Source organism: Eleginops maclovinus, chromosome 8 (assembly GCF_036324505.1).
Source record: "Eleginops maclovinus isolate JMC-PN-2008 ecotype Puerto Natales chromosome 8, JC_Emac_rtc_rv5, whole genome shotgun sequence".
Lineage (NCBI taxonomy): Eukaryota > Metazoa > Chordata > Actinopteri > Perciformes > Eleginopidae > Eleginops > Eleginops maclovinus.
This window is the reverse complement of record NC_086356.1, coordinates 9,236,411-9,253,691: the sequence shown is the minus strand read 5'-3', so window position 1 is coordinate 9,253,691 and position 17,281 is coordinate 9,236,411. Positions and strand designations below refer to the sequence as shown.

The 17,281-nt window shown below is 40.7% G+C and overlaps 1 protein-coding gene across 1 annotated transcript in view; it reads left to right on the top strand.

The window, feature by feature from the left end:
* nsmfa (NMDA receptor synaptonuclear signaling and neuronal migration factor a) overlaps nt 1–17,281 on the top strand; it is a 37,409-nt gene that overhangs the window by 3,732 nt on the left and 16,396 nt on the right. The window contains 4 exon segments of the mRNA XM_063889039.1: nt 6,940–7,001; nt 7,199–8,110; nt 8,786–8,858; nt 16,689–16,741. Coding sequence (XP_063745109.1) covers nt 6,940–7,001; nt 7,199–8,110; nt 8,786–8,858; nt 16,689–16,741 — 1,100 coding nt within the window.

Here is a 17,281-nt window from a genome sequence, read left to right as displayed (position 1 = left end):
TGCAAATAAAGGCTGTCAAATCGTGATATACAATATTAACTCAAATATGGTATTCTTGAAAGCATGAAATTCTAGTCCCCAAAACATAACAACAATACCGTAACAACAACTCAACACTTGCTGGTTGCGCTATAGGCAATGTCAGGGAATCATGACACTCAATAGGATTTACCCTCTAAGAAGCATTGATATCTGTTCCAAATGTCATGGCAATCTGCCCCAAAGTTGTCAAGACATGGCACCAAAATTGAAAATGTCAACCTGCTGTTGGCACCAAAGGTAAATCAGGCACTCACCAAAGTCAGTAGGCTACATCCTGTGGGGACTGTTAATGGATACACCACATATCACGGTAATCCATCCAATGGCTGTTGAGATACTCAAGTCTGGACCAAAGTAGTGGACAGACCCGACATTGCAGTCCCTTGAGCTTTATTGCACATCGAGAACGTATTAGTCCTGCCAATAGGTGTGCCAGATCGTAAAAAGCTCATAAGAGGAGTCATTTAGGAGAGCACTTACAGATGAGCCATTTTGTCATTAAGGTATGAGGATTAGTTAGTGAAAATCGCACAGTAGGGAATGGCAGCATTGATAGACAGGCAATACAAACAAAGCGCTAAAGAGCCTCTAGCTTCTGGTTGTGTTCGTCTGTCATCTCCTGCATGTTTATGGATTGCTGGTTATGAAACAGGTCACACTCTCCCCTCCAGCAGCTCGTGAGAAGTGCGAGTGACTGAGAGCGAGGGGGGGAATAAGAGAGACGGTATGAGATTACCTCCAATTTGCATACCAGAATTCTGCGATATTGAGTGCAAAAGCAAATGCTTTGATCTTCCTATAAGACGGAGACGAAAGGCTGGTCTACGGTCCGGGTGTAGGGTGTCGGACAACAGCGTTCACAGGGCTGTGGGGGTGTGAAAGATGGCGCAAAAGATGAAAGGATTGTTTGTATGGAGGGATGGAAATTAAATGTTGTGTCTTATTAGTTTAATTAGTTTGTTCATGGAGGTCGACAGGTGGTATTCTTTGTTGTGTAGACCTTCAGTCCCTCTCTTCACGGGGGTCAAGGGTTGTTATGTAATAGTTTTTTGAAATAACAAGCTGAACAAAAGGCAGACCGAGTGTCTTCTTGAATTCTGAGAATATGGTCATTCTTCGCTAAATTCTTGCCCTAAGGTGCGTTTGAGTTCAGCTTTGTATTTAAAATACTGTATTTTAGATTTTCGGTTATATGGGCAGTGTTATAATTTGCAATTAATAGACTGAGGCAGATGTTATTAATGCAATTTTGAAGAATGATCGGTCTGCTATCATCTATATTGGTTTTATCTTAAATGTATTCTTCATACAAACAATTACCGCGCAAGCTGAAAGGTATGTCAAAAAATGACTCTTTACTAAGCACTTTCATATACTGTTGGTACACATCAGCACGGCTTTTTGAAATAAAGACCTAATGCTTTGGTAAAAAGGAAAGAAAAAGCTATAACGTAGTTTAAGAGTGAAGAATAATGTTTAATTTGCAGGTCGAACTGAATCAGGCCCAATTTACATTTACATTCAACTTTTAAAAAGCCCTATCTTTTTTTGTTTGTTGATAAAACGATGTCAAGCATTGATTAGATAAATATGCGCAGACTTCTGCAGGGAAACATGAAAGTGCTTTCTGTTAGTGAGTGTATAAATCAGCGCTCTACAGTACATGGTTACGTGAACCACTAGTGTACTGACATTTTAATCAGTTCCCCAAACAGGTGCTTCATTAACACATGTCCCATAATGCCCCACACTTTCAAGACTTGCAATTAACATTTCCAAGCCCCCTCGGTCCTCAGCACACGCAGCATGCCTCTCAACAGGTTCTCATCACCCGCTGTGCATTTGTGTGTGTGTGTGTGTGTGTGTGTGTGTGTGTGTGTGTGTGTGTGTGTGTGTGTGTGTGTGTGTGTGTGTGTGTGTGTGTGTGTGTGTGTGTGTGTGTGTGTGTGTGTGTGTGTGTGTGTGTCTGTTTCTTTGAAGGAAACCCAATTCAATTAAGACCATCTGAGAGGGGGATTCGATTATGGAGCATTAAGAGTGAGGAATCTCTTTGCTTGGCAGCCCATTGTTTACAGTGGAGAGATGCCTGGGGAGACAACCCCTCTGATGATATTCACACCAGTGGGAATACTACAACGGGGAGTAATAGCCTGTTTTCAGCCTCAAGCTGCATGTCCTCTAAAGATATATGGTCACAGCGTAAAACAGCATGAGAATCGACAACAACATTATAGAATGTGCCACTCTAAGCACCTGTATGTCAGTATCTTAATCTCAGACTAACTGCATCCTCAGGATCTCTTTAGCAGCCATAGAGATTATTTGTTCGTCAAATATTACAACTGAAATGTAATGATGCATAAAAGTACTGCATTCTAACCTCATAGTATAAAAAGGGTTAAGTTAGGTTCTATAATTAAATTATCTTAATCAAACTTCTTACATTTTATATTAAGTTGCATTGACTTTATATACAATTTGGACACTACGTTTATTTCAATTTGCCCCCACTTGGAAGACAAAGTCCCGTGATTTTTACTAAACAACCATTTTTCTGGCCTGGCGGATCCAAATGTGGGTGGGTAGTTTGATACCTTTAGACCTGTTGCAGCAAAGGGCATAAGGTTGAGGAGTGAGCACTTACATTGTAAAAATAAGTTTAAAAACAGGACAATTTAAGAAAGACAGCAAAGAAGAAGAGAAAAAAGTAGCACTGGATAAGTGACGAGGAGTGTTTCACCATGTGCATTTATAAGCACACACTTGGCTGAAGATAAAGTATGTTTACAGTTTTGTAATGTTCCCATCTGTCAAGTAAATTATGCATTGTTCTGTCTAGATCAATGAAATCCATCAAAAGAGATGCTGAGGTGAACCTTCTTGGATCTTTTCTATGCAACTGCGAGGTGGTTCGTGGAGTTTGTGGCAGAAAGTGTTTAAGGAGGAGTAGAGTGTGTGTAATTGTGTCTGACTCATTCAGCCCTTGAAATGCTAAGAACACTCCAGTATGTGCTGAACTGTAGACCCAGACAAGAGGAGAAATATGCTCATATTCACTCTCACTCGCTCACTTTGCAGGAGCTTCAGATTGCACCCACAACTAGTTTCTATAACAGACGTTCAGTTACATCCTTGGAGAGTTGCTCTGTCCAAGAAATTGGCATCATTAGCATCATTGTTGCTTGGCATTGTGGTTGAAGACTATCTTCCACGGAGAGATAAGAGCACTCTCTTACATATCAGCAAATGACCCAACGCCAGGGACATAGCCTTGCTTCAGGGAACATTAATGAAAGAAGGAAAGTCTTTTGAAATGATCTTGTGAGAATCAAAGCTTACATACGAAAGATATCAAGACTTGAACACACTATTCGTTTCTGTACAAAGAGACGGTCAACCACGACTGCTGACAGACCTTAACAATATAATTATTATTGCTACCATGACAACTGCCCTCTAACCTCAGCAAAATTAAAATCTGAACCCAGACCATGATGTTTTCCCACTTGGTTTAAGTCATTTCAGAGTGCAATAACACACACAAGGTATTTTGTCATTTCATTTGGGGACTTGAGAGTGGGAGAGTGGTTTCCAAAAACTCTCTGTTGTGATGGACGCTGTGACAGCCGAGTTGGCAGCTTAAAAGCATTGCAGAAAGCTTTCAGTATATATCCTGCTTTCATTCATGTGAGAAAAAAACAAAGCAACCATTGATGAAAAGAATTATATAAAATGTTGTCATCATGTGAAACACAGCACTATAACATTTTACATGAAATGCATACAGAAAACCGTGTTTAACACCCTGTTTTAAAAATAAAACTGGTACAAGGCACACACGTGTATAGGAGGTATGGGCATCTGTACAAATGTGAACAAGACATAGGTATTAATGTCTGATGGCAGAGAGACTCAGAAAAACAATCACTACACTGTTGGCAAAAAACTTACACTGTTGGTTAACAATTCCCATTTTCCAATAAGCTCATAAACATACCAACATGGAGCGGTTTTGAAAACATTACAGTTATAAGATTTCATGAAATGTCTTCAAGTTAATATTCATCATGTTTTAAAATACATGGAAACGTGATGATATGCAGGGCTGGGAAACACATCTCTATTTTACCTTTAAGGTTAACTGTCATACAACCAGTCTCCTCCATCACTGTCAGAATATCTAAACTGATCTCCATTCAGCTTCACCCACTCCTGTTTTTGACACATGTATCATGACCGCAGATGTACCAAATAGGCCCGTAGAGACCCCTTAGGAGGCCAAATGACAAAGGATTTTAGGGTTGACTTGATTTTCTGAGAGGTGTCCTGAGGAGCTTGTCTTGCTTTTCTGTTGTCCAGACTGTGCTCTCTGTCTGCCTCAGTTTTCTCTAGTTTATTCCCCCTTTAATTTTTAATATGCCCCCATTTTTCACTACACACGCCTCTTCGTCTCTGCTGTAATCCTGTCTCTACTCAGAAACTCCCCTCCCTAACTCGTGTCTCTCCCCAAACTGTCACATGTCTGAGAGCATGCGGGACGAATTTCATATCTGACTGCCAGGCTTTTTTCCTCTTCTTCTCCGTCTACAACTTCTCCTCCTTCATTTTTCACATGTGCACAGGGTATCTATCCCCTGCCGCCCACTGCACCTGTGTCCCCGATGTGATCACATGTCATTTTTGAAGTGGGTGCAAACAGTGATATAAGACAGCAGGGGGAGAGGGTTTATTTAATGGATTGATTGAGAGTCAAATATTCTATATCCGTTTCCACTCATGTATAATGGATGATACAAGTCTCTTGCACCATTGTTTTCTGATTCTGATCAGAGTGCCCAGCCTGTTGAATAATGAAACAGCGGGGCAAAATAAAAATGTCTCAGAGCTGCAGAGGAACACCTGCTGATTAGAGTGAGGAAAACATGTTTCATGACAGTCCTCAACGGGACTTGTTGCTTGCCAGATCACAAGCATACAGACAAAGACACAAATATTTTGTCTCTTTCATTTGTTTTGTTCTTTCTTCTTTTTCTGCATTTGAATAGTGAGACAGTCTCACACACACAGTAACTTTAAGATATTAGACTGTGATCTGTGGTTGTCACTGCGACATCACACATTGGTTTCAGGACTATGGATTGGAAACCTTGAGTTTGGTTTTGGTCTTCACCCTCTTGTTTTTTTGGAGCCAGAAAGTGGCCATATTTGGAAGAGAGGGTGACGCAGGAGAGGAGCAAGTGAATCATGTATCATAAGCAACTAATGCTAGCATTAGTTGGCCAGCTTTGTTAGTAAGGTGCATGCGTAAATCATTTTAACTGTGATATGATTTGGGATGCCAATTTTGCCTAGCAAAAACATGCTTATTTGTAATGTTGTTTTTATAGAGCTAATGCATACCCTGCTACTAAATATACATACTGCTGTATTAAAAAACACTTGAAACAGGCAATTGAGACCAAAAACTACTTTAACTATTCTTACTAGAATTAAACAAGTGACAAGTAAGGTAATTTCCTTATAGACTTCTATAGAATCTAATATATTTTTGCTGCAAGGTTGCAATGTAATGTGTACGAGAGAAGGAAAGATGTTGCATCATAGTGACGTTTAAAAAAATGTATGTTTTCCTTGCTCCTGCTCTTACTGTGTGTGCGCCTGCTGTGTTGGACAGGCTTTAATAATTGACAGAGCTGCCAGGAGGGAGGCATTCACCCAGTGTTTACCCTTCATTCAGGAGCCTCTCCTGCACAGTCACCTCTAACACTAGCTGAATAAGATAACAGGCTGCTCTCCTGGACGTAAAATGTTTTCCTTTGATAACTCAGCTGTATTTGTGGACACATCAGTTTATTTTTCAGGAACTGAACAAATGCGGCATTATGCTTTTCATAACCAAGTTTGCAAAAAGGAGCAAAATATGCTGACTCATTACTGATCCGTCAGTCTTCCTGAAGTAATAGATTATTAGTGTTTGAAGTCGGTTTGCATACAGCGCTATAGGAGTACCTGATATTTATAGCAGTATTAGAGTTTCTCACATTTTCTCATTTCCTTTCCTCCCTTCAATCATTCCTAATTATGGTCTTGAATCGTTATTCCTAATAGTTATTGCTGCTCTTCATATCCTCTCAGTTCCAGATTGACATTGAAAGCACATATTGGGAGTTATTCGTCTCTCTTTTGCCCCGTCTCCTTTGGCTCATTCTCCTCTCCTGTCACACAGAGGAACATTAGGAGGTCAGTGTCATTCAATTGCAAGACCCGGGGCTATTTTATTAAAAGCTGAAGTCCTCTATGATATTGGATTTTTAGCTCAATGTGGCTGAATGGGCGTCTGTAGCGTAATGTTGTCTGTCTATTTCTGTGTGCTAGTAAAAGAGACACTAAGAGAAGAAATGAGATCATTATGAGATTCAGTACTGTGGTCACAGAGCTCAAAGCATCTATTTTCATTTCGTACCCAAGCAATCTTCTTCAATTGTTGTCAAGGTTAAGCGTTTGTGTTGACATGAAAATACAGTGTTTACGGTACAAACACACGTACATTTTATGAACCTAGAAAAAACTAAACACAAATGGTCTGCCTGCTGCAATTACATCCACTGAGGTCATACTGAGAAATTAAGTTGAACAATTGTTCACTTTATCTCATCCGGCTGTCTCATACACGTTCTCTCTTTCAGTCTGAGGCTGCCTGAAGTGTGGAGATAAAACAGCTGCATCTATAATCTGTGGGTGGCAAAAGCCTACAAAGAAGGCAATTAGGTTTATAATTTACAATTCCCTTGCCCTTTTCTCCTCTCTACCCTCCCATTTCCTCTTCTTTCAACTCGTCCCTCCTTTCCACCCATGAATTAATGTCTTTATGTGTGTCATGTGTGTGTGTCCCCACAGAGCAGCCCGAGCATTTGGAGAGTACCTGTCCCACACACACCCTGAAAACCGAAACGGATCAGGTCAGCGTCTCAGCCATCCTGCCATTTGTCCATCCCTCTATGCTGCTCTGCCTATTCCTTTGTGCTCTCCTACCTCACCCTCTGCTGAAATGCCAAGCTGCAATCATCACTGCAAAAGCTGATAACCGAAGAAAGATGATATTTTGAGTATTTCTTTTTCTCTAACACTCATGTTTGTTTTTTCCTCGTCATTCTAGCTCATCTACTGTGTGAAACCTTGGTGGGTCCCGACCCGGAGTCGCCAAGTGACAAGATTGGCCCGAACAACAACAATCACCTCCATCCCTGCTCCAACACCACCAAGGGCTGTGAGGACAACCGGGAGTCCGGCCAGGTGAAACCAACGCTGGGATTACACCAGCCACCTCCACCATCCATCACCATCTCTACCAAAGCATCAAAGCTTTCCCTTGAGCGCAGCTTCTCAGCGGAGGAAGACCAGCAGAAGAGCGTTGAGTGCACCCTGCAGCCTGCCCGCGTGTACACCATCACCACTCAGCGCGGTATGCTGATGAGCAGCGGCCGGGGCAGCAAGGAAAGCCTAGAACTGGACGTCCTGAAGGAGAAGTCGGGGAGTGGCGGGGTGGCATCCAGAAGTGGCCTGATCCAGGCTTCCACTTCCCCTTCCTCCGCCACATCTTCTCCAACCCAGTACCACCATGCCAGCAGCAGCCGTGGCAACAGCCACCATCACAGAAACCATCACGACCCTCACCACGGAAACCACCACCACCACGGCCTCTCTGGAACCAATGCCACCTCCAGTAGTGGGGGAAGTAGCGGGGCGAGCGGAAGCAGCAGTAGCAACCAGCAGCAACCAGCTGTCACTGGAACCCACTCCCATCATGGATCACACCACCACGGCCACCACCATCACCTGTCTCAACCCCCGCTGCAGACCTCTGTCAGCGCTCACAACATCCGCGGATGGGGGGAGGGGGGAAAGGGGGATGGGGAGTGCAGCGGGTTGGCCTGCGAGTCGTGCAGCGGGGCCCCCTCGCGGAGCCAAGGGTCCCTGGACCTGGAGAGCACATCCCGAGAGGCAGGCAAGCAGCACCGACGCCTAGAGCGGATGTGGAGTGTGGACCGGATGACTGGGCTGGAGAGAGGTGAGAGGGCGGAGGACACAGAGGAAAGGAGAGGCGCTGAATTCCAAACGAGGGCGGGAGGGGGTAAGGGTATGTTTTTAGTCCCCATTGGTGGGATTGGCAGGGTTTGGTATTGGACCAGAGAGGAAATAGCATTTGATTAATTTTATGACTTGCCTCATTGCAAGGACCCAGTAAACTTCCTTTCCCATTAATCTAGTATTTGAAGAGTTTAACTGTATTTCTAGCCTTCTTAAAGTTTCAGGATCACTTCTGTTGAAATAAATAGAAAATCACATTCTATACTTGAGTAAGCACTTAACTAGGACACTTAGCAGTTATTTTTTATTTATTTATTACGTAATTTTACTTTGAAAAACAGTTGAAAGTAAGTTAGTATTCCATTCAAATCTATTTCTTCTCCACTCTGGGGGGGATCAAGGGTTTGTTGTTGGATGTGACGTGGTGGTCCGTTTATCTGACTCTTCGTCTCCCCGTCCCTCCCCTCTGCTGTCTCCTTCTGTGTGTCTCCCTCTCTCCATTTGTGGAGTGGTGGGCTGTGAAGTGCTGGTGCTGTCGCTGGTTTTGTGCATCCATATATCAAATATATTTATTACAACGTTAGCCAATATGGCACAAAGATTTTTCATTTTCTTTACTTAACCCTGGATTGAATATTTTTCTCTCTAATTGCAGAGGACACTAACTGGTTCCCGAAGGAAAACATGTTCAGCTTTCAAACTGCCACAACAACCATGCAGGCGTGAGTGTCCAACCTTCAAGCAAACACATAAATCTCACATGTACACAAAAAGACACACGATCACACTTATGTTGTTTGAAAGGTCGGGCTGGTGTGTTTGCATGTTTCGGACCATTAACTTCAAACTGCACATTTTACATAAAGCACACACCCTTATCCAAAGAGTGCCATAGGTTTTTAGATTGATTTCTTTCCTTCCAGGCTGCCATTGATTTTCATTTCAGTAAGCTATAAAAACAGCTTGCAGACCCTTAAAGCGTGCTCTAGGAAAACAATCCATCACAGTGACTGTTTAGTCAATTTTGGTTGAATAGTTAATGCAAGGTAAAGCAGTTGCATGCAAGGTTTGTTTTAAAGGCTCATCAAGATGTTTTGACAGCTTGGATTACACAATTCATTATCACTTCCAAACTGCTGGATCTTTCAGATTTCATATTTTGACACTTTTGTCAATAAAGAATTAAGTTAATAAGTGTATCTTGAGCATGTTAAAAGACTAAGAGTCTGCGTATGCTAACATAGCTGCTTCTTATCATGATGCTCACGGGGTTGTAATGACATTGCTCACATTTGGCTGTTTAGCGAGATTGTTTAGCATGTTCACCATCTTAGCCTCTGAGCATGCTAATATTTGCTATTAACAGTAGTTTTTCTAGGTATAGTAATAAATTAAGGTATTGGAAGCCCTAACGGTGGCACTAAATGAGAATATACAATATACAAATCACAAACATCATTATATTTTAGTCCAAAGTGATGGACCATACATCCAAGAAACACATTGACATCTAGGCATGTTGCTAGCACGGCCTCAATAAAAAAATGATATTAAAATAGTCAATTTTAAAAAAAGACGTGTGTGTGAGTGAGAATGAGTGAGTGAGTCTGTTAAAAAGAACTTGAACACAAAGGCAGAATCCGTTGACTGAAATAAGCTTAGACCAGCAGCAAGGTCAACTTTTACACACACTTACTGTCTCATTAAGCCTCACAGTTTTTGCCTTCGCTGTTTTTGGCCTCATTAATCACCGGTGCCTGAAATGTGTTGTGTTTTTTCTCCCTCTCCTCTCTCCCTGCGTGCTAATTAACAATGTGACAACCAAACAGGATATCGTGAGTATATTTCCCCACTTGCATCCTATTTTACTTACATGTAGCTTGCTTACCTTTTGTACTTAACTGCTGTTCCTTAACTTCGATGTCTACCATTTAACCTTGATCGTTGGGCTGGGTGATTGAAAACAAACTGAGCATTACAGGATAGAACCAGGGAATGGGTGGAGCTTTTTTGAGTTACTAAAAATAGTTTTTCAAGAAATATCAATCGTTTTCTGATATACAGTTATGGATTGTGAGGTAGAAGCCAAGTCAGCGAAAAATAATGTAGTCCTTTTTTTAAGAAGGGGGGAAATTGAGTCATTCAGGATAGTAGGCATAACGTCCAGTGTAGTCGGCTGAGGGTGAGTTATTCTGGCAAGCTCAAGTCAGGAAAATGTCCGTCTGTGAGTTGGCTGACCGCAACCCTCACATCTATCCAGCCGTTCTGTCAGGTCAACACACACACCCGTCCTCACTAGCACATCGATAGATAAGAGTTTGGCCATATACGACTTTGGTGGCACTCCTGTTAGTGCCGTAATCCTTCTCCACAGCCATCTCCAATTATCACAAAATTTGTGCTGGCTGACTTTAGGCGTTTTTGGAACTGACTGTGGTAATTGGCTCTGGAGAGATTTGAGATGAACAAGTATTTATAGTGCTAACATGTGATCCAAAGTGCCTTCTCGTAAAACTACTCTATAGGAGTTATGATTTGTTGCGTTTTGGTTCTGGTCTGGTTCCTGTTCACACTGATATATTGGAGGAGTAAACAAAAAGTTACAAAAACTGACAGAAAATAGCCATGATGCATTAGTTTATGCTGCACTTAAATATTGATGATGTGTATATTTATGTTCTTTGGTGTCACAGAGTGATCATGAACAAATAATAAGTATCATAAGAATTAAAATAGGAATAATGACAAAGTCAGTACTGTGCAAAAGCCCCTTTGTGTGCATTAGGTAGTTTTGAACAGTAATGGTCTTATTATTTAGATCACTGTCACACTTTTTAATGGACTAAATGAACTGACAAAGTAAAAAGAGCCAGACAGAAACATAGCATTAAACAACACTTGGACTGTTTATCAGACAAACTCTGAGTATAGTGTATAGTGTGTGTTGATGAAATCGTATATCTGCTCTAATAAAGTCTTGTTTTTTTAATTTCACCCTAAAAACAAATAGCATGAGAGTCTACTTAGAAGAACAAGTTAGGCTTGAAAGGTTTTTATTGGCGAGCACAAAAAGAAGGTTGAGCAATCTGATAAATGATAGAGGAATAGTGTAGATTGCCATGTATAAGCCAAGGCCAGTTCTTCACATTTCATAATGCACAACCCCTGCTTCAAACACATCTAACCTTACTAAACCTAACTAACCCAAGCTGCTTTCCAATGCTTTCAAGTTCTTTGTATGTGGAACAATCTAATCTCTTGTTGCTCGAACCACTGACCTCCCCTCCTGAGCTGTTTTGTTGAACATGCGTAGTGTAGCTAATTTATAGTTAGCTGTAACAAGCCATCCTGTTACCGTTTGTACCAGTATTTACTACTGTTAGAGTAACGTTTGCTTAAAACTACAAAATCCTTTATTTTATTCAAGAGGTATGCCAACTTGTACAACTTGGCTTGCGGCTGAGAGCCACAGACTGGCATGGGAGTCAGAAAGTATTGACAGGCTGACTAATGCATTGTTGGTTTTGGTCTTTATATGATTTGTTGCCTGTACTAAAAAATAAGAACAATGGCAGGCTTGACCTTTAAAAGAACATTTTGTTCTTTGGTGGATTTTACAAGCTACTTTCCACTATGTACCCAGAGTCGGTCAATTAAATGTAACATGGTTAGAGTTGCTCTATCTCTAGCTCTGGCTCTGCCATGGATAAATGTTAATCAGCTTCAGAGGATTGTTGGGCTACATCTTAAGAACGATAAGTGTGTTAAAGACATAATCACACATCAACAGTGATGAATTTCACACCATGTTTGTGCTTTGGCACATACACACTTTCTGCTAGAACTATTTGAAAAGTTTTGATTTGAAAGGACTTTCACAACAACATAACTGTCTTTGCTGTCAACCTCTTGTTTGTTGATTACAGCGTTAAGATAAACACATTTTTTTTAAAAGAGACACCTGACTGTGAATATGAAGTATTAACGACATAACAATTGAGCTGCTACTTGAGCCCAAAGGCCTCCAGTGGCAGAATTATACTCAAATCCCAAGATAATTTTAAACTGCACATAAGGATACACATCAAGTATCCGTGACTGATTCTGGCAAAATAGTAGGAATCGAAAAATTCTGAAAAAAACAAGAAAACAACTGAATCTCATAATGCACTTCTGAAAAGCCAGATGAGGTCACCAGACCAGCGTCACAGATGGATATACTACATGCAGACTGGCACATTTGTTGCAGGGGTGAATAGAAAATAAGATTTGAACAGTGATGTGATTTGACTCTCTGGTCTTTATACTCAAAGCTAGCTGCTGCCTACCAACAACAGCTTCCCGTTTGCAGCCAAATAAACCCTGCAGCTAAAAGCCCTGGCATCCGCCCCCCTGCACTGTCCTACCCCTCGCTATGCCAGCATTCTCGCTCTCTCATCCCTTTAATACTGTGCCACGTCCCGGCAGGGCTTTCCGGGGATTTGTGCAGAGAAAAAGGAGAGAGAGGGAGCAGGATTCTGCAGAAGTCATCCAGAGGTACGAAGCGGCCCCTGCCAGGGTGTGCTTTGCTGTTGGCTTGTTTCTGGCTATAGCTCCGTTGTCGCTTATTTACAGCTGCCTCTAATCTGACTAAGCCAAAGATTCACAACGTGGCATTTGAAGGTGAGGACGTCAGCTTTAAAAAGGATCCACTGAGTGCCCTGCTAGAGTGCCAACATTTCTAGGCTGGATTTTTATTCTTGGAAAAGTTGGGTACATTCTGTTTGGATGGTTTAAAAAAACCTCTGTGAAATCTTCTAATAGTGTGAATGCTACTCAGCCACACCTAGATAAATTGCATTAGTAGGCATTTTTTATGACATTAAAGTCATTCATTCAATATACTTCAGCATTCAAAACCTACAATACAAGTTTGCAGCATTCTGCAGTAAAATATATTTACCACCCTTACAAAAATGGGTGAACTTTAATCTCTCTAAGAGTATTTTTTTTTTTGTGAAGTGAGATTCTGTAACACTTGAAGGAGTAGTGTCATCAGCACCGAATTCAGAAACCGTCCCACCCAGATGCTGTCACACGGGGGCAGATGGCGCATGTGAGACCATGCCATAAATCTTAATCTCACTCAGTTTCATCCATCTGCAGTGTGAGTTCACTGACATTGGTGTCAAAATTAGTGATTTGGGGGGAAAAAGCAGAACAGAAAAGTTGCACAAAATACCAGTGGAAAAATAATACGCCATCCAACCAACAACATTACTTAAATTTATTATCCAATAATGCCATATTCAATGGCAGTGAGATTTTAAAATAGTATGTTTAATTATTTTCCTTTTTGTCTTGTATTTGACCACTCAAAGCAGATCAAACTGGATGCTTAAGCTGAATAAAAGGAAACTTATTTATGAGCTCTGACATTTCTGAGTTGTATTCCTGACTCAGTGAAGCACTTTTTTTCTTCAGCCGTATTTCCCTTTGAATAAAAACATCTCATATGGCTGAAAGCTTCTTTTCAACCATATTATATTCTTTTCATATGATACAGCCGAAGGGTCAAAATTGGAATAAATCTGTAGTTTTGATTTCCATCTGGGTGGCAAGGTTTAAGAAAAGCATTAAAAACACCAGTGTGGATAAAAAAAAAACCTTTGACATGTGAAAGCGTTTTTAAATCTTCCTGCATTAGTTTAGTAAAGATGTGCCCCAAAGCAACAAAGCAGAGCAAAAATGATTACTCGCATCCAGCAGGCAGTGACTATGTCAAGATCCTCATCCCCACATAGACGATCATTCGAACCGTAGTTATAAACAACACCAATGCACAGAGGAAAGAGCCATTTCAGTATTCCTCTAATTCAGCCCCTGTGCTCTTAGAGTGCTTTTTTTTAATAATGGGAAAGCGGATTATACCTGGTCTCTTTGATGTGAGGGGTTCACTTTCTTTTTCATCTTGCATTACCATCTTTACACAGTAAATTCAGTTCTTTTCCCAGAATTTTGCTCAGTCTGACTAAGTACACATTTGTAGGCACGTACTAGTCCTACCTTATACTTCTAATGCATTCATCATTGCAGAAGAGGTTAGGACAAATCATGATTCCCCTGATACTCTTAGGGAGTGACAGAAAAGAAAACAGGAATGGCTTGCTTTTAAGGAGGAGAAAGAAGAAAAATAGTGTGTAAAATAAGGCAGGTGTGATCATCATTCTTGTTCAGATGAAGATATAGAGAAGGTGGAACAGGAGCAGGCAGTAGAGAATGAAATTGAAGTAAGTCTGAAAATGTAGGCGGAAATATGCAACAGGATACGAAAATAGAAAAATAGATAGGAAAGGAGTCATGGAGAGTTAAAGAGTGTCACAGAAAGAGCTGAAGACGAGGGTGGCGGGACCTGTCAAATTGTCTTTGGTTGGAAATGGAGGAGGCTATGGTTTCTCTCACATTTCTTCTCTTTCTGTTTAAATCTCATTAGCCGTGTCCACACCTCTCATTGTGGGCAGCTGGGGTTTAAGCACAGGAGACTCAGGGTGACTGTGTATCAGTGTGTTAAAGATCTCAAAGTGCAAGGAACAGTGATAAAACCTGTTTTTATCCATGAGTTGATTTGTGTTTGTACATTAAGTTAGCAGGGAAATGCATCGTTTGGTGTAGCAAGTTTACTGTTGGTCTGCTGACATTTTTACGGAGGTAAACCAAGGACAAAGACTATAAAATGTATTTATTTTTTCATTTTTAAGTCGCTTCTTTTTTATGTGCTTCTCCACTATGAATAATAAACATGGAACCACTATCGCACAGACACACACATACATAAACCACATGCTGAGATCATTAATCCTGAGTGTAGACTGTTAGCTTGGTGTGCTGAAACTGTGTGTAGATGCGACATGGGAGGGAGGCAGGGAGATAAAAGGATGTTTATCTGGGACTCTTGCATAGAACATCATGTCGGTCTGAGGCAGAAAGTCATAGGGATGACTAAACAAACCATATTACTTTGCTCTTATTAAATACACAAAATGGACTTCAAGTGGAACATGGTTAATGCAAAGCTTCTGTATTTAATTACATATAGACTACAAATATACTGTATAGTGAAGTCAGAGAGTTTCATTGTTGCTAGGAGACATGGATAACATGGTTGACTTTTAGGAAGCTATAACTAAGCTTTACAAATAAAAAACAAGGGGAAATTACCTCCACATGTTTGTAGCATATAGTCTGCTACAATACACATTTATTTGACAGTTTGACATATCCTGTCATTACATTGTGTGAAGAAACAGGAATAAAGGAACCAACCAAAGATGAGGTTCAGAGTGTTAATAATATACTGTTTTGGAGAATGAACTTTATCTTGGGAGCATACAGACATCAACAATGTTACCCTCTCCAGCTGACACCACAGTTCTCAACTGAGAATTATTTTTCCATCGAAGAGCATCATTAGCCTATGATTAGCCTCAATGAGATGCAGCAGTTAATTTGTATAACTACATTTGAATAATGAGGAAAACAGGCTTTGAGTACTCAGGACCACAGACGTATATTTTTTTCCCGTTTGATCCTGTAACAAGGGTAGGACCCGAATAGACTCGCACATGTTTCACAGATATACCATTGTGGTGAGACAAAGCACCGATGTGAAAATAGTTATGACGCAGGACTTAACAGTAAAATAACAAAAGTGCTCTGCTTCTGTCTGACCTCCACACTGTGGTTATTAAAATAAATCTTATAAAACATTTTAACAAACGGTTAATTAAAGTAAGAAGAATATCGTTTACAAAGATACAGAGTATTACCAGGATGATGGATCACCATTGGCCTCTTGCAGACAGGGTTTAATGGAGCATTGTAATGCATTGTAATAAATGTGGGTTTATATTAAGGAGCAGAGGCATGTGGATTTAGCTTGATTGTTTGAAGCAGCTGATGAGAGCACAGAACATAAAAGATGTCTAAGTTTTCATCTGTTATAACAATGATTATAATTAAACTGTGTATAGGATGTTTAGGATCTTGTTATTAAATGCGCAACATCTTGCTTTATACGTAAAAGTTGCTATCCTTCATTAATTACTTTTTTATACAAATGTTAGTAATTCATTTGGAAAAAAAGACATTGCTGTCAATGTCAACAGTCAATGATTTTTCACCAAAATAATTATTGATTAAATAACCTCACTCTGACGCACTGAAACCTATAAAACACTAAAAAGTGTTTCCCTTTTGGCTGTTGCTACGTGAATGAGTGTCATTAAATCCACACTGTAAAAGGATGAAGAGCGGTACTTTGGCAGTGTGGTACATTACACCCACACTGCTCCTGTGACAAGTATTTTCTACTCACAGTGACAATAAAATGAATATATTTACCTATAATTATCTCTTTTTTAACCTAGAGACAGAAGCTTGACACTAAACTCTCCTACTTGTCTTCCCTGGCTTTGTCGTTTCCCGCCCACCCCTCCCTCTTTCCTCCTTCTCTTTTTTACGTTTTGGGTCTTCCTCGTTCCTCTGTTATCCCTCGCATGCTTTCATTTCCCTACCCACAGGAACTTCCGGAAGCATCTTCGGATGGTGGGCAGCAGGAGGATGAAAGCACAGAGTGAGTCAGAGATGTGTGTGTGTGTGTGTGTGTGTGTGTGTGTGTGTGTGTGTGTGTGTGTGTGTGTGTGTGTGTGTGTGTGTGTGTGTGTGTGTGTGTGTGTGTGTGTGTGTGTGTGTGTGGCTGATATGTTTGCTCAATCTAACTGTTGTGTTTTTCACCTCGCCATCATCTGTTTTTCTGTTTGTTTTCTGGTGTGTTTATTGCACGCGTGTGGCACCAAAGCGTGCCTGCTTTTATTGGGATTATGAACCGTAATATTGAATCACTTGAGGATTATGTGTTTATCAGTATGTGTGTGTGTGTGTACGTGATTGTGTTAATTATACAGCAATATGAGTCTTGCTATACAAGTGTGTTGGTGGTCCTTTCCTGTTGCATCGCTTTGAATGTTCCGGGTCTTTGTTGGGTTGGTTGTAAAGATTCAAGACAAAAGATGGCAAATACATATCTTCTTTTAAAAGGCAAAAATCAAAGTGATGATTTGTAACAATGGAGGAGTGTGTGTCTGTATTCAAACACAACGGGAAAAAAACTAAA